Source organism: Monodelphis domestica, chromosome 4 (assembly GCF_027887165.1).
Source record: "Monodelphis domestica isolate mMonDom1 chromosome 4, mMonDom1.pri, whole genome shotgun sequence".
Lineage (NCBI taxonomy): Eukaryota > Metazoa > Chordata > Mammalia > Didelphimorphia > Didelphidae > Monodelphis > Monodelphis domestica.
This window is the reverse complement of record NC_077230.1, coordinates 85848508-85870683: the sequence shown is the minus strand read 5'-3', so window position 1 is coordinate 85870683 and position 22176 is coordinate 85848508. Positions and strand designations below refer to the sequence as shown.

Genomic DNA, 22176 nt, shown 5'->3' with positions numbered 1-22176 from the left:
CCCTTTTTATCTATGGTACTGTTAATTTGGTGTTCTTTCCTTTTTTTTATTAGATTGACCAGTAATTTGTCCATTTTGTTTGTTTTTTCAAAATACCAGCTTCTAGTCTCATGTTCAATAGTTCTTTCACTTTCAATTTTATTAATTTCTCCCTTAATTTTTAGGATCTCTAATTTAGTTTTCTTCTGGGTATTTTTAATTTGTTTGCTTTCAAGTTTTTTTATTTGCACGTCCAATTCATTGACCTCTGTCCTCCCTAATTTGTTAATATATGAACTCAAGCATATACATTTTCCCCTGAGTACTGCTTTGGCTGTATCCCATAGAGTTTGAAAGGATATCTCATCATTGTCATTTTCTTCAATGAAGTTATTAATAGTTTCTATGATTTGTTCTCTAACTAACTGATTTTGGAGAATCATAATATTTAATTTCCAATTAATTTTTGATTTGGCTTTCCACGTACCCTTACTGATCATTATTTTTATTGTTATGATCTGAAAAGGTTGCATTTATTATTTCTGCTTTTCTGCATTTGTTTGCCATGTTTTTATGACCTAGTACATGGTCAATCTAAGAAGGTACATTCCTTTTTGTCCCTATTTATTTTTCTCCATATATCTATTAACTCTAATTTTTCTAAGATTTCATTCACATCTCTTACCTCTTTCTTATTTATTTTTTTATTTGATTTATCTAAATTTGGTAGTGATAGGTTCAGGTATCACACTAGTATAGTTTTACCATCTATTTCCTCCTTCAATTCCACTAGTTTCTCCTTTAGAAATTTGGATGCTATACCATTTGGTGCATACATGTTGATTACTGATATTTCCTCATTGTCTATACTGCCTTTTATCAGGATGTATTTACCTTCCCTATTCCTTTTAATCAGATTTATTTTTATTTTGGCTTTGTCAGATATCATGATTGCAACTCCTGCCTTCTTTCTATCCGTTGAGGCCCAATAGGTTTTGTTCCAACCTTTAATTCTAACCTTGTGAATATCTACCCACTTCAGGTGTGTTTCTTGTAGACAACATATGGTAGGATTTTGGATTCTAATCCACTCTCCTACTTGTTTTTGTTTTATGGGTGAGTTTATCCCATTCACATTCAAAGTTATGATTGTCACTTGTGTATTCCCCAGCATTTTGATATCCTCTCTTAGTTCTGTCCTTTCTTCTTTTGATATATTCTTTTAAACCAGTGGTCTACTTTTAATCAATTCCCCTAATCTCCTCCCTTAATATGCTTCCCTTTCTGGCCCCTCCCTTTTTGTTCCCTTCTTGTTTTTTTAGGGTTTGTTAAGTTTCCCCCCCTTTCCCTCCCTTTTGGTACCCTCCCTCCTACCTCCCTTAGTTTTCCCTTCTCATTTACCCTGTAGGATAAGATAGAATTCAAGACCCCAATGGATCTAGATGCTCTTCCCTCTCAGAATTGATTTCACTGAGAGTAAGGTTTAAGTATTACCTATTAGCACTCTCTTCTTCTCCTTCTTATAAGAGTATTCTTCTCTTCCCATTCCCATGTGTATCTTTGTGTGTTAAAGATTATCCTATTTATTTTATTTCTTCAAGTATCTCTTGGTGCCATCTTCGATTCCCTCCCTCCCTCTTTCTTTTTTTGCATATCATCTTATAGCACTTATTACCCCAATCTCTTCCTGTGAATGATTCTTCTAATTACTATAATAGTGAATATACTTTTTGAGAGTTGCAAATAATATTTACCCATATAGTAATATAAATAATTTGATCTTATTGTATCTCTTAAAGAAGAAAGTTTGAATAAAAATATTTCCCCCTTTTCCCTCTCTTTCTTATTTACCTTTTCATGTTTCTCTTGATCTTTGTGTTTGGATATCAAACTTTCCATTTAGTTCTGGTCTTTTCTTTACAAATACTTGGAAATCTATTTTGTTGATTGCCCATACTTTTCCCTGGAAGTATATAGTCAGTTTTGATGGATAGGTGATTCAGTTCTCTTGCCTTTCTGAATGCCATGTTCCAGGTCTTGATTAGTGTGGAAGCTGACAGGTCTTGTGTGATCCTGATTGGTGCAGCTTGGTATCTGAATTGTCTTTTTTTTTTTTTTGCTTTTTGTAGAATTTTATCCTTAGCTTGAAAGCTCTGTAATTTGGCAATTACATTCCTGGGAGTTGTCTTTTGAGAATTTAGTGTAGAGAGTGTTCTATGAACTCTTTCAATGTGTAGTTTTCCCCCTTGTTCAAGAACATCAGGGCAGTTTTCTTGGATGGTTTCTTGTAGTATGATGTCAAGATTTCTGTTTATTTCTGGCTTTTCAGGTAGACCAATGATTTTCAAATTGTCTCTTCATGCTCTATTTCCCTGATCTGTCATCTTCTCAGTGAGATATTTTATGTTTTCATCTATTTTATCAGTCTTTTGACTTTGCTTTATTAATTCTTGCTGTTTTGCAAGATCATTGTCTTCCAGTTGCCCAGTTCTGGTCTTTAAAGCCTGGTTTTCCCTTTCAGTTTGGTCTATGCTGCTTTTCATGGCTTCCAGCTGTCTCTCCAATTTGGAGTTCTTGTCCTTTAAACTGTTACGTTCTCTTTGAACTATTTCCCACTTTTTTTGACAGAAGGCTTCCATCTTTTTTATATCTCCAATTTAAATTCTTCAAGAACTTGTGGACAACTTCCATTTTTCTTTGGAAGGTTTTGGGTTTATTTGAGTTTCCTCCTCTATTTCCTCTGTAGCCTGGGTTTTTCCTCTGTAAAATTTTTTGAGGGTCAATCCCTTCTTCCTGTTTTTCTTGGAGGGAGGTTGTTGCTCCTGGGCACAATTTGCCATCGCTGTGGAGATTTTTCCTTCCATTTTTATTCAGAAATCTGAGTGAGATGGGCAGGCTCTCTGTGTATGGAGTTAAGGAGCAAGGATTTTGCCTGAGGCAAGTTCTCCAATCTCCACAGCTTCTGCTGTTTGCTGCCCTTCTCTGTGCTATTTTCCTGAGAGCAACCATGCTCTGTGCTCTTCATCCTGCTGGGGTTTCAGGTGTAGCTCCTTTCAGGGGTAGGTCTTTGGTGGTCTTAGTCAGCTCCCAAGGACCTAGAGGTGCCCCTTACACACTCTAGAAGTGCCCCTTGCTCACTTGATGAATCTGGCTCGAGCTGGCTCTGACTCTGGCTCCATTGGTGGGGTGGGGGAGGGTAGATCAGCTCATGTTTGGGTGGGAGCTTTTCCACTCCCTTATAGTGTGGAAATGCCCAAATCCCACATAACTTTGTTGACTGGAAATAAAAAACAGAGAATTATTAAATAGTCAAAATCACTCTTTAATCAAGGGCAAAAGGGGTTCAGTGCTAGTAGGCCTCGACAACAGAGTTGCGCATCACACTGCACAGAGTTCGAGGATGGAACTCTGGCTGCTCTGGTCACTGACCCCTGGGAATGCCAAACATAGGATAATGACAATTCTGAAGAGCCATTAAAGTTAGGGAGTTTAAATACCTTTCTAGATGACCTAGGGGCTTAGGGTGAGAGGGACCCTTGATTGACTTTACAATGGTAAAAAAGGAAAAGGAGGGATTCCAGACAGGAATAACAGTGAGGGGCTGATGCTTTACAATGAACACAAAAGGGAAGGACCCAGCCCAGGGCTGGGCCACCTGGGTAAAGGACTTTAGCCTAGGAGGAGAGACAACAGGAACAATAGAGATACTTAACATCTGATGGGATTAGTTATTTCTACCCATACTACCAGGATGTCTATAGTTAGCCTGAGACCAGTGAAGTAGGACCTTTCCTCAAGGAGAACTCTCCTGTAACAAGATCAAAACCTGGGCTTTTTACCTCCCAAGTAAATAAACTAGGGACTTCTAGATTCCAAGTTGACACCTTCAATGCTGTGCCCTATTGTAGAGTACCTTTGTTCTTATGAATTTGGTTTGTTTGGTCTTTTGAGATAGTCTTTATCAATGGGTGCTGAGGGGAGGAAGACTCATGTGTCTAGACTGCCACCATGTCTACCAGGAAGTCTAGAGAAGCATTTCTAAAATGAAAGCAGGGGATTTAAATGCAGGCAGGGGATAAGAGGAGGAGCAACTCACATTCATGCTTCTGATGCTATCTGACCACATGTAGATATATTGTTCCCATTCATTTTGTAGAGTGACTAGCCAGTATGCTTCCTAAATTTGCATCCCCTCAAGTCAGGCAATGTTCCCAATAACCACAAAACAGTTCTGGTGTTTTATTATGCCATTTTTACTTCTGAATATCTCCCACTCTTCTACATAAACGAAAGAGAAGGGAACAAGAATTTATTGTGTAGTCATTTCAGTCGTGTTAGAGTCTGTGACCCCATTTTGGGTTTTCTAGATAGAAGGCTTGGCCCTTCCCTTCTCCAGCTCGTTTTACAAATGAAGAAACTGAGGCAAACAGGGTGAAGTGACTTGCCTCCATTCACCCAGCTATTAAGTGTCTGAGGCCATATTTGAATTCAGGAAGACGAGTCTTCATCACTAGTGACACCATGGCTTATAGTGTCTTTTTTTTTTTGGCAAAGGTACCAGAGTGGTTTGCCATTTCCTTCTCCAGTGGATTAAGGTAAACAGAGATTCAGTGACTTGTCCAGTCATACAGCTAGTAAGTGTATGAGGCTGGATATGATCTTCTTGACTCTTAGTCTGGCACTCTATCTACTGAACTGCCTAAACATTTATTAAGCACCTCCTATGTGCCAAGCTCTGTGTTAATCGCTTTATGAATATTATCTAATTTAAGAATCATAAAAACCTGGGAGGTATGTGCTATTGTTATTCCTATATCACCACATATATGATGCAACTGAAGCAGACAAAGGTTAAGTGACTTATCCACAGTCACATAGACAGCATCTGAAGATAGTTTTGAACTCCAGGCCTAGGCTTTTGTCCACTTATTTGTCTAAATTAATGTATGTATAAGGGCAAAGGTATTGGGGCAATTTAGTCTCATTGTCTTTGTCAAGAGCTCAATGAATTCCTGGACTTTTGATAAGCCAAAGTTCCCATTAAGGCCTAGAAAGTGAAAAACCTGAAAGAAGCTTTCCCTCTCACCCCTTTAGGTCCCTCTTTAGTTCTCAACTTCTCCACAGTCACTGAAACCCCTTCCTCCTGAAGATCACTTCAGCCCTGCAATTCACACCTTTCAAGGGGCTTCTGCCCTTGAAACCTCTCCCTCACTTCAAATGGCTCTTCCCAGAACCTCCTTAAGGAGGGCACCCTGGCCATTTTTTGATCATGCCCCCTTGCCTGGCACTCTTCCTCTTCTCCCCTCTCGGCTTTCAGATTCCTCCCCATTAGGATGTAAGCTCCTAGAAGTCAGGTTCTGTCTTTTTCTTTTTACACACATGTGTATTCTCAGCAGTTAGCTCAGCACCTGGCACTCCCTAAGAATTTAACAAAAACTTGCAGATGATTGAACTGGGTAGATTTCTTAATGTATATGCATACACCTGCTAGAGAGATATCCTTGCAGAAGGTCCTCAAGGGGCGGAATATTGAACAAATGAAAGGAGAGCAAGGGCATCTCTGATGGCTCTGATTAAATAATAGCTTTGGGGGGTGGGGGGGGTGGGCAGCTAGGTGGTACAGAGGCTAGAAGGCCAGATAAGAGGTCATGGGTTCAAATATCACTTCAGGCACATTCTAGCTATGTGATCCCAGGCAAGATACTTAACCCCAAACACTCTTAACTCAATACACTCTTCTGCCTTCCAAATCAGTTCTAAGGCAAAGTTAAAGGTTTCAAAAATAAATATCTCTGAATGGATATAGCATCTCGAAACTATTAGCAGAAAACAGAAGACATTAATTCCATATTTCCACCAAGGAGTCCTCTCCTTTTGGAGGAAGCACCAATTTCCAACTTGTGTCCTGGTAGTTCTTAAATCTTTCCTTCCATCCTTCTCTCCCTTCCTTCCTTCCTTTTTTTTTTTGTCTTTTTAGACCCTTACCTTCTGTCTTAGAATCAATCCTGCCTATTGAGAGTGGTAAGGACTAGACAATGGAGGTTAAATGATTTGACCTCCTGGTTCTAATGGGTACCCGGCCCCTCCCCCAAAGTCCTTGTGACCATGCTGGCATTACTCTATTAGCAATTGTAAATTGATATGCTCCTTATCCCAATCAACAAACTCCTTGCCAAAGAGTCAAATTAAAACAATAAATATCTGAGTGTCTAGTGTGTATTCAAGACTGTCAAGATAATCTCTGAAGGCATTTTTCTTCATTCCTCCCCTGGCAATCCATTGCATTTCTCCCTCATTCCCCATTTTTCGTGGTGACAGTGTTCTCACCAGTGTGTCCCAGCCCTCAAAAAGGCCCCAACGGGAAAGCATAGGGATGTTACTGCTATTAATCCCACTAGTCAGGTGTTATCAGAATGAAGCGAGATGAACACGTTTCCAAAAGCCAAAAACACTGGACAAATTCAGAGGATGTTTCAGAGTCCTGTTTCCAAGTCCCTCCCCTTCCCCACCTTGCATTTCAGTAAACCAACCAGTTCGGTCTCTCTCCAATAAATTGCCTGCTGGGCCCTAAGCCTTAAGCCACAGAACGGAACGGCTAACTCTGACACCCATAGGGTTAAATCCTGAAACCACTTCCCAGTTCCCACTCCCCTCTCAGTCCCTCTTCTCAAAGAAAGCTGGACGCTGTCCCAGCTGCTTACTGCAGCCACATGCCTGAAGACGGAGCAGCAGTTGAGGAGCAAGCCATGAATACCTTCCCTCCAAAAGAGTCCAAGGAAACCCTCTTTGCACTCGTTTCCCCAGACGGGGAAGTACCCCGGTCCTCAAGCCCTCCAAAGAAAACAGCTTTGGTGAGTCCGTACTCTTGTCTCGCTTCTGTCTCTTCCCGGGGAGATCTCACCCCTCTATCCTTCCCTCTGGGTTCTCTCTGCTGCCCCAGCTTCAATATAAGTTGTAGAGCCGCAGAGAAATCCGTTTTGTCCGGGACTCGAGTTAACACTTCAAACGAACCTCTTCTTTAAGTGCGAGGTGGGGGGAGAATTGCCGCGCTTCATCTTGGATTCAGGGCTTCACTGGTTTGGGGAAGAAGTTCCTAAGGGAAAAGAATCGCGTGTTTGGCGAGCCTTGCCAGGATGCTTGACTACCAGACGAAGAGAGGAGTACAGCTCCAGTTCCCTCTGGGTTCAGAACTTTATCCTTGAAGGGATGAAGTCAGGGAAGAGTCCGAAGATAGTCCGCCTTTGGGAAACACCCAAAGATGAGATATAGTCACACAGCAATGCGTTTTTTTGGGGGGGCGGGGACACTTTAATTTTCGTTTTCTCACTTCGTTTTGATAACAGCTTCTAAGTGCTGCTGTTCAAAAATTTCAAAATGTTTTCTTCAGTATTCAGTACAATATGTTCAATGTTATTTAGTTGTTCAATATTGTTGTTGTTTAGGCGATTAGTCATGTCTGACTCTTGGGGACCCCATTTGGGGTTTTCTTTGCAAAGATACTGGAGCGATTTGCCATTTCCTTCCCGAGATCATTTTACAAATGAGGAAACCGAAGTAAATAAAGTTAAGTGACTTGCCCACAGTCATGTAGCTAATTAGTGTGGGGGCTAGATTTGATCTGGAAAAGAAGAGTCTCCTGACTCCAGGTTAGGCATTCTATCTACTGTGCCAGTTCGCTGCACAGATACAGTGTTATATGTGAGGAATGGCAAGGAGACCAGGGTCAGATTGTAGAGAGTAAGGTGTAAGAAAATTGGCAAGATGGGAAGAGGCTAGTTTATCAAAGGACTTTGAAAGGGTTTGAGGCCTGACTGTGCCACCTAGCTGCTCATTACTTGAGAAGTAGGGCCCCGTTTTTATCCTCATTTTGCAAACTAAAGTCTAGAGAAATTAAATGACTTTAAAGGTATTCAGCCCCTTCATTCATTCAACCAATAAATATTCACAAAGCCCCTACCCTGTGCTCTTGGAAAATGATATCATTTCTTGATTTCTTAGTCCCAATGTTGTCACCCACTACACTGTGCCTCTAGTACAAATTATTATTGTAAACTAAAAATAGGACAAGAGACCAACAGGAAATGCTCTGTTGGCATTCAAAGCCCTTCATAACCTAGCCTCCTCCTACCCTCTAGTCTTACAGATCACTCCATACCAATCACTCTTCCAATTCAGTGACACTGGCCTCCTGGCTATTCCACAAACTAGGCACTTCATGTCATTGCTCCTGGCATGTTCTCTGGCTGTTCCCCACTCCTTAGCTCTGACTGCTGACCTCCTTGGATTCCCTTAAGTCCTAACTAAAATCCTACCAGTGCCTTTCCTCTGTTAATTATTTCCTGTTTCTCCCTTATAGAGCTTGCTTGGTAAATCTGATTTCACTTCATCTTCTCCATTGGATCACACGTGCTTTGAAGGGAATGATTGTCTTTTGCCTCTTTTTTTTGTATCCCCAGTGCTTAGCACAGTGCCAGGCACATAGTAGGCATTTAATAATGTTGATTGATTGACTCAATGATTCATCTAACTCCCTTAGAGAGTAAGGTTGTCTCTCTCCCCTTGCCATTGACTGATCAGGTGGGTTCAAGGACAATTGACAAAGAGGAAGAGCTACATTTAATTTTTGTGGCATAGAAGAGGATTCATGTTCTGAGTTTAAAGGTCTTAATTAGATCTCTGATCAGAAAAATTTTCTGTCTTTTTTTTAATGAGACCTAACTGCAGTGTCCTTCAAGCTGGGGAGTAACTGTGTCTGCAAAAACTCCCCTACAAGGATAAATAGGATTCTCCTCAATAGCCTGTAGCCCACTACTGCAGCCCTTGAATAATGGAGACCAGCGTTAATTTAGGTTTCTTACTAAGAATTCTCTTTGGCTTATGTTTTCACTCAAGTATTGGAAATTAGGAAGAAAGAGAGGAAGGGAGATACAGAAACAGAAAGGGAGGAAAGGAGAGAAAGAAAGGGAAGGAAGGAAGAAAAATAAGGAAGGGGAGAGACAGAGAAAGAGACAGACAGACAGACAGAGAGACAGAGAAAGAGAGACAGAGAGAGAGAGAGAGAGACAGAGAGACAGAGAGGGAGAGAGAGAGACCCTAAGGCTAGGTTAAAACTAAGGTTAACAGGATACTAAATATAGTACAGGTTTAACTTGGCCAAAAAAGGGAAATGACTAGAAATTGAGTCCACCAGTGATCAAAGCCTGAACACAGTCTTTTTGTCTTTAATATTTCTCCTTTCTCACCCTCTCCCTCAAGGGGATAAGACATTAGAATTGAAACACAGGATATTATTAGTGAGGCCACAGAAACCCATGATAGCTGTACAAATAGAACCTAGGCAGAGTCTTGGTACCTGTTGATGTCCCTCAAACTTTTGAATCCATAAATGTCCAATGTAATGAGTGGCCTTAACTCTGATCAGTCATTAAACAAGCATTTAAGTGCCCACCATGTCTCTACCAGTATGCCAAGCTCAAGGGATACAAAGACAGATTAAAAAAGAAAAGAAAAGAAAGAAAAACAGCCCCCGATCTCAAGGAGCCCATAGTTTAATAGGGAAGACAACATATGATAGCTATTTGCAAATGCTATAAAAATTAATTGGAAATAATCTTAGAGGGGAGGTATTGAGATGAAAAATGACTGGGAAGGCCTTCTTGCAAAAGGTAGGACTTTAGCTAAGACTTGAATGAAGCTAGGAAAGAGAGATGAGAAGGGAGATCATTCTAGGCATGGGGAGAGCAAAGTGGAGTCTGGAAATAGAGTGTCTTATGCTGAGAAAAGGAGGTCAGTGCCACTGGATACTGGAGCACATGGAGTAGAGACAGGTAGGGGAAGACTGGAAGGGCTTTAAAAGCAGGGCATTTAAAAAGCTGATCCTAAAAGTGATGGGGAGGGGGCCACAGGTATTTAGGGATGGTATTGTCAGATCTACCCTTTTGGAAAATTAGTTGGACAGCTGAGTTGAGGATGGAATAAGGTTCAGGAGAAACTTGAGGCAGGGAGACCAACCTTCAGTCTACTGAAATAACATAGGCAGGAGATGTTGGTGGCTTACACCAATATGGTAGCAGTGTCAGAGGAGAGAAGGGAGCATATACACAAGATACTGTGAAAGTCAAAACTGAGTAGTAGGGGATGTGAGAGTGAAGAGTTGAGGATGAAAGCCTGGATAACTAGGAGGATGTTGGTACTCTTAATTAGGGAAGTCTGAAGGGGCCCAGTTTCAGCTGAGTGGATCTTTTTATGCCCGTAGGCAACCAGGAAGCCATGTCAATATGGACAGAGGCCATCAGGAAACTATATCAAATGAGGAACAGATTGTTTGGGAGATGGCTTTGTCATCTTTTAGAGAAAAACTAGACTGTCTCATGCGACAGAGGGAGAGGGAACCCTGGTAGCTAATTGTCCTATATCAAGCATGTTCTCATCTAGCTCCACAAACATTTCCCATGACTCTTAGGTGGAAGAAGTGTAGGGAGTGCTACTGGGGTTATTAGAGATTTGGATGGACTGAGATTTTGTGCTTTTTGATGCTTATGTACAACTTATGTAATTATGTACAAAATAACTCAATAAATATTCATTATTGCTGAATTGTCACCTTAAGCAAATTTAACACTAGGAGTGGAAACCATGGTTATCATCTCACTAATCATTCAATCAACAAATATTTATTAAGTGTCTGCTCTTTGCCAGGCACTGCTAAGTGCTGGGGATTCTGAGAGAGACAAAAATCAGACCCTACCCTCAAGGAGGGCATCTGGGTGGCACAGTGGATATAGAGTGTGAAGACCCAGAAAGACTCAGTTTGAATCTGACCTCAGACACTAACATTTGTCTGTAGACAAGTCATTCAATCAAGTTTGTCTCAGTTTTGACATCTGCAAAATTACTTGCAAAAGGAATGGCAAACCACCTCAGTATCTTTGCCAAATGGGGTCACAAAGAGTTGGACATGACTAATCAACCAAAGGACAACAACAATATCATTATTATCAGAGTCTGAACTAGAAGTCCTCAAGGAGCTTGCAATCACTTGTGGGGATGGGAAAGGGCATTTTTTCACCATAATGCTAAGGGGAAGACATCTCAAAATGTATCTGTCTCACACCCCAATTTACTACCATTTTTTTTCCCATAGAAAATATGTGGCTCTAACTACCCCCTGAGTATTGCCTTCATCGTGGTGAATGAGTTCTGTGAACGATTCTCCTACTATGGCATGAAAGGTATTCTTTGTACCCCCTAATCTCATACTCCTACTCTACCTTACTCTTCTGCTTTCCTATAATATACCCACCCCCACTCTTGGACTTAGGAAACCCCTTTACTTTTCTTGGTATAAAATAACCCCATTAAAAACAAACAAAAAACTTTTAACCTTCTGTACTGGAATCAATACTGTATATTGGTTCCAAGGCAGAAGAGTGGTAAGGGCTAGGCAATGGGGGTTAAGTGACTTGTCCAGGGTCACTCAGCTAGGAAGTGTTTCGGGTCAGATTTGAACCCAGCACTTCTCATCTCTAGGCTTGTCTCTCAATCCACTGATTCACTTAGCTGTCCTAATCCTTCCTTTTTGGTCAACCCACTTAGAATTCCTCCTGTTTGAGGAGTTTGTTTTTTTAAACCCTTATCTTCTGTCCTGGAATCAATACTGTGTATTGGTTCCAAGGCAGAAGAGTGGTAAGGGCTAGGCAATGGGGGTCAAGTGACTTGCCCAGGGTCACACAGCTGGGAAATGTCTCAGGTCAGACTTGAACCTAGGACCTCCCATTTCTAGGCCTGGCTCTCAATCCACTGAGCTACTCAGCTGCCCTCTGAGGGGTTCTTTATAGTTTATACAAGTTAAAAATAGAAATCAAGAGCCTGAATGAAGAAATCTCATTGCCAACCTAACAAAACTAAAAGCTAGAATGGAAAACTCCTGCTCCTAGTTTTATTGTAAAAGTTCCTGCTACTCTCATCTATAAACCATGGTGTATATGATCCTGTAAGCTGAGAAATAACAATTATAATACCTCACATTTTGAGGTTTATAAGGCACTTTCCCTACAATAAACTTACAGACTCAAAGATTACCACAAAGATCTTTCTCCAAAAGCAAGGCAAGAAAGCCAGGGTCCAACTGTCTGGCATTTTTACAGATGAAGATATTAATGAAATTAAATGACTTGCCCAGGACCCCACAGCTGAAAAGATTGCTTTCAGTACAAATGGTGGGGCAGCTAGGTGGAAGATAGGGCAGCTAGGAGGTTCATTCTTTAAAGCTTCATAAGCTTCATAGCGTTATGATGCTGGACAAGTCACTTACCCCTGTTTGCCTAGACCTTGATCTTCTGTTTTAGAGTTATTAAGATGGAAAATATTTTTTAAAATGTTTCTAAACCCTTACCTTCTGTCCTGGAATCAATACTGTGTATGGTTTCAAGGCAGAAGAGTGGTAAGGGCTAGGCAATGGGGGGGTAAAGTGACTTGCTCAGGGTCACACAGCTAGGAAGTGTCTCAGGTTAGATTTGAACCCAGGACCTCCCATCTTTGGGCTCTCAATTCACTGATCCACTCAGCTGCCCCCTGGGAAGTATTTTTTAAAAAACCTAACAGGAAATTAACCATATCTTTATTGTTGCACTGAATGTTGGCATGAAATCAGGTGTGAAGTCCCTACCCAGTAGAGAATGTGTTTGGTACCAGAAGTACAAGTGTAAGTCCTAGTACCATTAGCACACACTGACCAGAGGGAGCAGGAGAGTTAATGAATTTTGAGATGTTTATAAATTCTGCTGCTTCGTCAGTTGCTCAGTATGGTCCCATTATATATTCTCATGATCAAATCCCACCGGGCTTCTCCCAGGTTGCCCTGCCTCCTTCCCACAGGCAGCACTGAACACAGAACTGCTTAGATGATCTCCAGAGGAGTCAAAGGTGAATCCTCCTCAAGCTTCACCGAGGAGTCTGAATTTTCTAAACTACATTTTTGAGACAAACATTTATTTCACTAGTCCTAGTTACAAAAACCCTCCCTTGAGCCTTGACATGTGGAGCTTAGCTCATCACAAAATAAATATCTTCAGCTCACACAGGAAAAAGAGGTGGATTTGTAAAGAAACAAAAACCATATACCTCATTGAGATGGCTAGGGGACTCCCTGGACAGTCAGGCCTAGAGGTGGAATATTTTGAGTTCAAATGTGCTCTCAGATACTTACTAGCTGTATGACCCAGGCAAATCACTTAACCTCAATTGCGGATGCTTACCATTCTTATGCCTTGGAAGATTATCTAAAACAGAAGATTAGGGTTTAAAAAAATACACCTCATTGTACTTTACTTCTGGCTCATTGTTCTAAGTTTTATTTCCCCCTTAGAGCTTTTAAATTCAATCAGTTTAGGGGTGGCTGAGTAGCACAGTGGATAGGCTACCAGATCTCAAGTCAGGAGGACCTGGGTTCAAATCTGGCTTCAGACATTCCCCAGCTGTGGGACTCTGGGCAAGTCACTTTACCCCAGTTGCCTTTAGTAGCCCTTACCATCCTTCTGTCTAAGACAGAAAAGAAGGGTTTTTAAAAAAATTCCACCACTTTTTAAAAAAACCCCAAAAAAGGACCACAAAGGTCTCTGAATGCTACCTCTGAAAAGTAGAGCAAAAGGGACATTAAAATGTATGTGCCTTCCCCCATCCCCCAACGGTTTCCTTCCGGCTCCAAACCCTAGGTGGCCTCCCCAATCTAGGAAGTTAAAGTGAAGACAGACATTGACTGCTGGGAGATGCCCTTGGAGCAAAGGTTCTTTTGGTATCCTAAGCATTAGGCTACTGTGTCTCTTGGCCCATCCCAACCTCTGCAGAGACCAGGAAGTTAGTTTATCAAATCAGCTTCTCATCTGTCTTTAGATTATTCATTCTTTGTGTTATCTAGCAAATTTTAATCCATGACTAACTGCCTCTCAGCTGCTCTCACCTGAGGTGTTGAGGGCAGGGAGACTGGTTTTAACAAATTAAAACATAATTAGCAGGGGACAGCTGGGTGGTTCAGTGGATTGAGAGCCTGGCCCAGAGGCAGGAGGTCTTGGGTTCAAATCTAGCCTCAGACCCTTCCTAGCTGTGTGTGACCCTGGGCAAGTCACTTAACCCCCATTGCCTGGCCCTTCTGCCTTAGAACCAATATACAGTATTTATTCTAAGATGGAAGGTAAGGGTTAAAAAACAAACAAACCATATCATTAGCAGGGACAGCTGGGTGGCTCAGTGACTAGAGAGCCAAGCCTCAAGACAGGAAGTTCTGGGTTCAAATTTGACCTCAGACATTTCCTAGCTATGTGACCCTGGACAAGTCACTTCACCCCCATTGTCTCACCCATACTGTAATTCTGCTTTGGAACTGATACTTAGTATTGATCCTACGACACAAGGTAAGAGTTAAAGAAACAAAACAAAACTATAATTTGCAAAGGAAAGCTGCTACAAACTAAACATATCATACAATGTATTCCAAGCTAAATAGAAGTAATTTTGTATGGCCATTGTTTTGGATTACTTACATCATTGTTCCCTTTCATTAGTACAGGTATTTGAAAGTGGACTCCATGTTTCAAATAATTGTTCAGATCCTCTATTTGACCATTAAATTTCAGCCCTTCCCTTCCCTTCCCTTCCCTTCCCAGATAGGGATCTAATCTGCCCTTCATTTCACCGGGACTCTTCTCTTCCCCTCTAGCTGTCCTGACACTTTACTTTTTGTACTTCTTGCACTGGAGTGAAGACACTTCTACATCCGTTTACCATGCCTTCAGCAGCCTCTGCTATTTCACCCCTCTTTTGGGAGCTGCCATGGCTGACTCTTGGTTGGGAAAGTTCAGGTAAGAAAATGGTACCACCCGTTCTCATAATATGAAAGACTACAGTCCAAAGGAATTCACAGAATAAGACTAAAGGAAGTCCTTTCTTCTTTCTCTTTGGCTCTAGACAATGCCTGATTCTTATCATCTTAACAAAAATAGTTCTAAACTTATAGACTTTACTTAATCATCTGTGTATTTTAGCAGCCTTTGGGGTCAGGAGGTTGTTTCCTACATCTGGACTCATGAAGATGCAGAATATCTCCTCATTAACAAATATTTATTCACTATTAAGTCAGCCTTCTCTTCCCTGGTTTAGATAATCTTGGCTTCTTTTATCTTCTCTGCACACATTTGGCTTTCCTGCTTTTATCCTATTTTTTGGTCTCCTGAAACTTTTTTTCTCTAATCCCTAGCTTCTCATAAGAATATAAGAATTATTTTCTTGTGAGACTGGCTCAGGGAATAGCAACAAAAAGCAGGTGGGCTTACAGTGTGGTTGTCTTACAGTTTAAAAATCATGTCACTGAACATCCATAATTTCTGTCATCTACCCATTGTGGTCTATCACCATGAATTTAGAACGTATCTAAACTTAATAAGAAATTTGTTTAAACCTTTTTCTTGTCATTCATTTAGTCACTCATTCAAAAAGCCTCTGTGGAATTCCATAAGTTTATTGCACACACACACACAAGAAATTTATTGATGTATATATATATATATAATGTATTTGCAAGAATATATTGCTCTAATTATATGTATATCCTTGTAAGAATATATTGCCATGTACATACGTTACATATGCATACACACACAAACATGCATACATGCAAGAGTATATATTACGAAGGGGACAGCTAGGTGGCTCAGTGGATTGAGAGCCCTTGGACAAAAATCTCTAAAACAGAGATGATTCTCACTGTTGTCATTGTTTCATCCTTTGGTTTTTGAAGAGATCAAGACAGTGATGTCTTGACTTAAGAGCAAATTGGATTTGAGTGAGCCTCACTTTCTCTTCTAGAGACATCAAAGTCCAGGGACAAGACAAAAGTCTTAGCAGCTAGCTCAGAAGAGTTTTTGGGAGGACTAATTACATATGACAGTGTGTGTATAAGCACTTTGCAAACATCATATAAATAAAACAACTAAATGAGAATTGATTTAATATATATCATATTTATTTTATTATATAAATTATTGTTAGTTCTGTTGAATTGTTAGTTCTAGATTCTGGGGTGATTGAGGAAACCAGTCCTCTCCTAGGGAGGAATACTTGAACTGAGTTTTGAAAGAAGGGAGGGATTCTATAAGGAAGTAGGAGATGACTATTTGCATTCAAAAGTCAGGTTGACTCATCCCTGGGCAACAGGAGCTGAGGTAAAATCTGCTCAGGTTTCTCTTCAGAAGTCCCTTCAATTGGGAAATGTTGGGGAGGGGGGGGAAGAATTTCCAGTCACCTGCAGGAAAAATGGGTAACCCTCAGGAGAAAGTCTTTATCCACCCCTCCCGACTGAGACCCTCACTGCTCTCCTCACCAGAGTCTTCTCCTCCTCTGGATTCCACTCCTGGGGCCCCTCCCCCATTGAGGTGATCAATTTCACACACTCTTCAGCCTGGCACTTTTCTATAGTGCCAGCCTCTGTCAGAGGCTGGCCTTCTTCTTGTGTTTTTAGCTATTCTCTACTTCTAAACTATTTCTGTAGGGAGTGGAAACTGCTTTTGTTAAAAACCACACCATACAGAACTAGTTCCAAGCACATATTCTTTTGCCAGCATCAGATAGCAACCCGCAAGTACTTGTCTGATCCTCCTCTCCAGTTCCAGGATTACTTCTCCACCCAAAGGGTCTTGTCACCATCCAGCCTCTGTCAGCCTACCTTTCTTCTCCAATGACACAGGAACTGGTTCCATTCAAACACCAGGAGCTAAACAGTAAAGGGCCCTGTCCTAGTAACAACTTTGACAGAAGGTTAGGCAAACAGGGTTAAGTGACTTGCCTAGAATCACACAACTAGCAAGTGTTTGAGTACAGATTTGAACCCAGGACCTCCTGCCTCCAGACCTGGCTCTTAGTCCACTGAGCCACCTAGCTGCCATGACTATTCCTTTTAATGTAAGCTTGTGTTGTGATCTTGGGTTTGTTAGTGCAGAGATGCTGAGTGAGCCTAAGGTCAGTGAGCATCAATTCCTGGGTTTTGGGTGGGGGACAGATTTTTCCCCTCTTCTTTTGGATTTTAGGAGTCCTCAACATAGAAACAGCTAAGGTTGGCTTTGGTGCATAATTTTTCTTTTGGAGAGGCTTGACCGGCCATGGGTGTCAGAAAATATCTTTTAATTTTCTGTCTTGTTGCTCACAGGACCTGGAAGTTTTGGATATGAATATTTTATTCACAAGTGAAAGACTTTATCCCTATTCATTTCAGCTTTTGGAGGTCTATTTGATTCTGTCTCCTGGTGTGTTATCTATTCCTTCCAGCCTTGTGTCATCTTCAGATGTGATAAGGATACTCTCAACAACTTCACAAATCCCTCCCAATTCCTCCCCTCCACCTCTATCTCTCTCATTTCACACTTGGTGTAGCAGACAGCCCACTGAATGAACTAGTAGTGAGGAAGCCCAAGTTCTTGTCCTACCACTTAGTAATTATGTCTGTTACCTTGAGTAAATCACTTAACTTCTTTGGACCCAGTTTTTTTCATCTATAAAATGAGATGACTTTGGGGCAGCCAACTCCTGGATTCTAATCTGGCCTCAGATTGTAAAATAAAATTAGATCTCAAATGTTAAAATATTATATTTTAGGAGATTTATTAATGATCGTTAGAAATAAAGTAGTAAAGAGGATACAAAATAAAGACCATGTGCCCATGACTGATTAGCCATTTCAAAGTCCTCACTCACCACCACCATGGTCACCCACAGGACCAAAAAGAGGGTGGGACCCTTCATGTCCCGCCTAATATCCCCTGTCTACAGGAAGCATGTAAGGACAGGAAGTTAGTGGGCTCCCAGGAAAAGTACTTCTGTTTTTTAGGGTAAGATTTTCTTTTATACATCCCCTTTGAGATCTGTGGAAGACTAGTCTCCCCAATGGATCTTGTAAATATAACCATATAACCATAAATTATAACAATTTGGGGGGAAAAGGAAAAAAAAAACACTAAACTAGTGATTGCTAGGCCCATTGACAAAAAAAGAGGGCTGTCCCCTTTGGCATAGGAGTATACATACAAAACAAATGCATTCAACCCCACACAGTTAGATCACCACATCCCAAAGTTCACACTGGATCTTCTGGTGTAGTGTGTGTGTGGTCTGTGGAGGTATTTTCATGGTGCCTTCTCTAAACAGTTCACTTTCTGGATTTGGAAAGATAGCACATTTCTTAACCTAAAATTACTCTCAAAAGAATTTAAACTTTGCATTTTAGAATAATAATATATTTCCCCCTGAGTTGAAAAACACATGGATCACTTAGGGATGCATGACTGAGTTATGAGGTATATGAATCAATTGGCAAGAGAAATCAAAAACATCAAAAAAATCTAAATAAAAGAGAAAAGATAACTTCTGGATGAAATATAGACAATCAAAGTCTTATGTGTAAAAATTTTAAGTAAAGGAAAAATAATCAGGGCCCAATTAAAGTTATATCTATTCCACAAATCTGTAGGACAAAATGCAGTAATATTTTACTTACCCATTTGTAGCAAAGACTACAGGAAGTTGCCATACTATAAGAGCAAAAAGGACTAGATTTTTGTGTGATAGGGAAGTGTCATTCTCCAGTTTGATTTTAACTTCGCTCTTAGGCATAGAGGGAGCCAGAATGATAGCCAAACTTTGGTACTTATCTATGAGTATTTTCACAAAGAATGTGGATACAAGACATCCTGTGTCTTAACATATGTCAAGTGCTGCAACCTCAAGTCTCACACTAGGAACAAGTCCTTTCCTATTGGCTTAGAAGTTCATCAATCCTACCTGGATTGGTTTGATCTTTTTTGACCTTGTGCTTGATTGGCACTATGCAAGTTGCTTTGTACTTCTTGGCGCTGTGAAATGACTCTTTTTGTATTCCCTTCTCCTGGAATCAGACAGAATCATTAAGCAAAGTCCCATAATTAAAAAAAATAATCAATGGCATCATGTTTGTAATCTAAACCTTTTGGGGTATGAATTAATATTATAGCAAATGTAATTTAAACTTATATTACTGCAAAATCAAAAAAGTTAAAAGAAATCTTCCCAATATTGGTGACATGTGCTTTAAGTACAAAAGGAGAGAGAAAAAAAATAAAACTGAAATAGTATATTGCACATGCAAGCAAAAACAATAGTAAGGTTTTTTAAAATAAAAAATCTATAGCTTACAATGAATATACACTGTGTCAGCTAAGGAAAGGTAGAGTAGGAAGGTTTCTCACTCAAAAAATGAGATCCATGTCCTTTTTCAAATTTGGCCATGATCCACTAACAGTTTTTTATAAAGAACTGTAGTACAACAGGTAATGCACATTCAAAAAGTATCAAAATCCCTAAACTTAAAATAGCCCATTTAATTACAATAGCAAACAAACCCACTATTATATAGGATTCACATAAGTCTTCTGTGTGACATTTTAAAAAAACCTTAGAAGCCAATGGATACTTGTCACAAATTTTTCAGGTGTAGCAATATTTCAATATTGATTGAGATATTTTTAAAAAATCTACTACTGCCATCATTACAAAAATGTGGCAGAGGAGTCTAGAAAAAAACCAAACCTTTATACTTTTGATGTTGGGTCTAAAAATGTCACCAAGAATCTAGATCATTCTGGATGAAGGGTATAATAAGCAGAAGAGTTACAAATAAGAGATGCTCCCTCTTGGGAGCCATCCAGGGGTACTATGCCCTGGGATCAACTTCCCAGATCCTTTGGTATGAGACTGTTATGTCCCATCCATTCACATTTTTACAAATGTAAGAGGTGGGGATTATAATTGCACTTTACTTCAGCTACTAAAATGGACCTTTTACCTCTTGTTACAAATAACTCAGAAGCAGGCAAAATGATCAGTCAGAGTTGTTAAAAAATTTTTTTAAACCATGTGTAAAGACCCCTTAAAACCAATTAAAGATATTTAGCTCATTAAATTTTCCAAAGGTTGCTATACAATTGTAACCAGTTTTGATGAAGTCCATTCTTCATTTATGTGACAATTGACAAAGCCAAAATGGAAGAAAAAACTTTTTTTTTAAAAAAATAGGCTTATTTAATAATATTTGTTCAGTATAGTTGTAGGGGAAAAGTAACAGAATATAACATTAGTTAAAACACAGTAGATGAAAATGATTCAGTGTAACAGACTAGTATTGGTCAGATTAACATATGAACTTAAAACCAAGCAAATTAAATCTTAAAGCAAAACAATCAGCAAAATACAATAAAATACAGACTTTCATAAAACAATGAAAAGGCTTACAATTTCCACCTCCAGTATTTTAAAAGTTGCTTTCTCTATCCATTCAGATTCCTTTTGTCAGAACTGTGGTATTTCCTATATCGAGGGAGAACATGGTGTTGAGGAATCTCAAACTGGATGAGTCTTATAGATTGGGCAGGCCCAAATGGTTGCAGGGAGATGAATTTCTCCCCTGAATAAGATAAGTGAAAGGATCAGTGCACTCATGAAAAAGCATACTAAAACTAGAAGCTGTTTGAGATAGGTAATGCACTGCTCTTTCATAGAAATCACCATGCTTGTAATTTACTTCCTGTGGAAGTAGTTGGAAGAATAACTTCCTTCTTCTCCCCCTCCCCCTGAGGTCCCCTGCCATGTGAAGGCTAATTATTGCCTAGGGAAAGCGCACCCAGGTCTTTTTACCAGTTGCCTGGAGAGTGGGTCCAAGGACTCCCAGCTTCTTGGCAGCAGCAATCAGCAACAGGGGCCGGGGCTAGGACCAGGGCCAGGGCCAGAATGGCAGCAGCATCAGCAACACCAGAGGAAGCAATGAGTAACTGAGGAACATGGGCTCATACAGATGGGTGAGAGAAGTGACTTATCTCCTCTTCTCCAAGATTCCCCTGGCTAAAAATAGCCCAGCCCATATGGCAAAAAGTAGGGAAAGAAAAAGTTCTCTCAGAGTTTGTGAGGGTGGGTAGGTAGGCAAAAAGCCTTGGCAGGAGAAACATGGCTTAAAAAGTTTATCTAGGCTATCTTAAAAATATTGAGGATTCCTTCCCCAAGTGGTTGCCATCACCGTAAAAGTTAAATTTAATGTCAATAATAAAAATATTATATTTTAGGAGATTTATTAATGATCATTAGAAATAAAGGAATAAGAGGGATACAAAATAAAGATCATGTGCCCGTGGCTGATTAGCCGTTTCAAAATTCCCACTAACCACCTCTATGCTCTGACAGAGCCAAAAAGAGAGACCCTAAGAGGACAGCCCACTCTCTAATATCCTCTATCTACAGGAAGTATGTAAGAACAGGAAGTCAGTGGGCTCCCAAGAAATGTAGTTCTTTTTTTTAGGGTAACAGATATTCAATATACAAGATATTTCTACTTTGAGCAAGTCACTTGATCCTGTTTGCCTAACTTTTACTGCTCTTTTGCCTTGGTACCAATACACAGTATTGATTCTAAAATGGAAAGTAAGGGCTTAAATAAAAGAGATGACTGGACATATTGATACTTTTAAATTCTAAAGTATTGTCATTTTTGTTCATAAAGAGAATACTATTATACATATTGAAGTGGCTATGTTAGCATGTCCATCATTTCATAGATTTACTCCAGTGTATATTGTTGAGTACCACTGTACCTATCAATCGTTCTGTAATTAATTTTTAAATTAAATTTTATGTTTTTCAATTACATGTAGAAACAATTTTTGACATTTTATAATTCAGATAGTCTGAAATAGATTATACCAGTGCTTTCATGTAATACATATATCCATATTCCCTGTAAAGGATAATTTTAGCATTGTGACTTAAAATCTAAATTTAATTGGTCGCCAGGGAAAATCTCAAATAATAAAATACCCAAGTCAGCTGGAAATTTTTTGGTGATTTAATTGATATAGTGGAGGAGATTAAGGAGAAGGAAGAAAGGAAAAGGAGGAGGATTTTCTCCCGCCTGGCTAGTACCAGACGAGAAGATTAGACGATCTAGGGAGTAAGGTTTTGGAGTATGAAGGAGGAAGGATTCAGCCTGAACTCCAAAAAGGGCTCAGCCAAGATGCCTGAACCTGAATCAGGTCAAGAGCAAACTCACTGCCAAACCCACAAATAACTGCCACCACTCCAAGATGTTGGAATGCCCAGCATGCTGCCAGTCAGAGTCACCTCTCCAGGGAAAGA

General features: G+C 40.0%; 1 protein-coding gene across 1 annotated transcript in view; it reads left to right on the top strand.

Annotated features, from left to right (window-relative positions):
• The first annotated feature begins 6514 nt into the window (after nt 1-6514).
• Nucleotides 6515-22176, top strand: part of SLC15A2 (solute carrier family 15 member 2) — a 44943-nt gene continuing 29281 nt past the window's right edge. Inside the window, exons 1-3 of the mRNA XM_001363437.5 lie at nt 6515-6830; nt 11123-11210; nt 14693-14834. Coding sequence (XP_001363474.3) covers nt 6690-6830; nt 11123-11210; nt 14693-14834 — 371 coding nt within the window. The 5' untranslated portion in view covers nt 6515-6689. The remainder of the gene's footprint in view (nt 6831-11122; nt 11211-14692; nt 14835-22176) is intronic.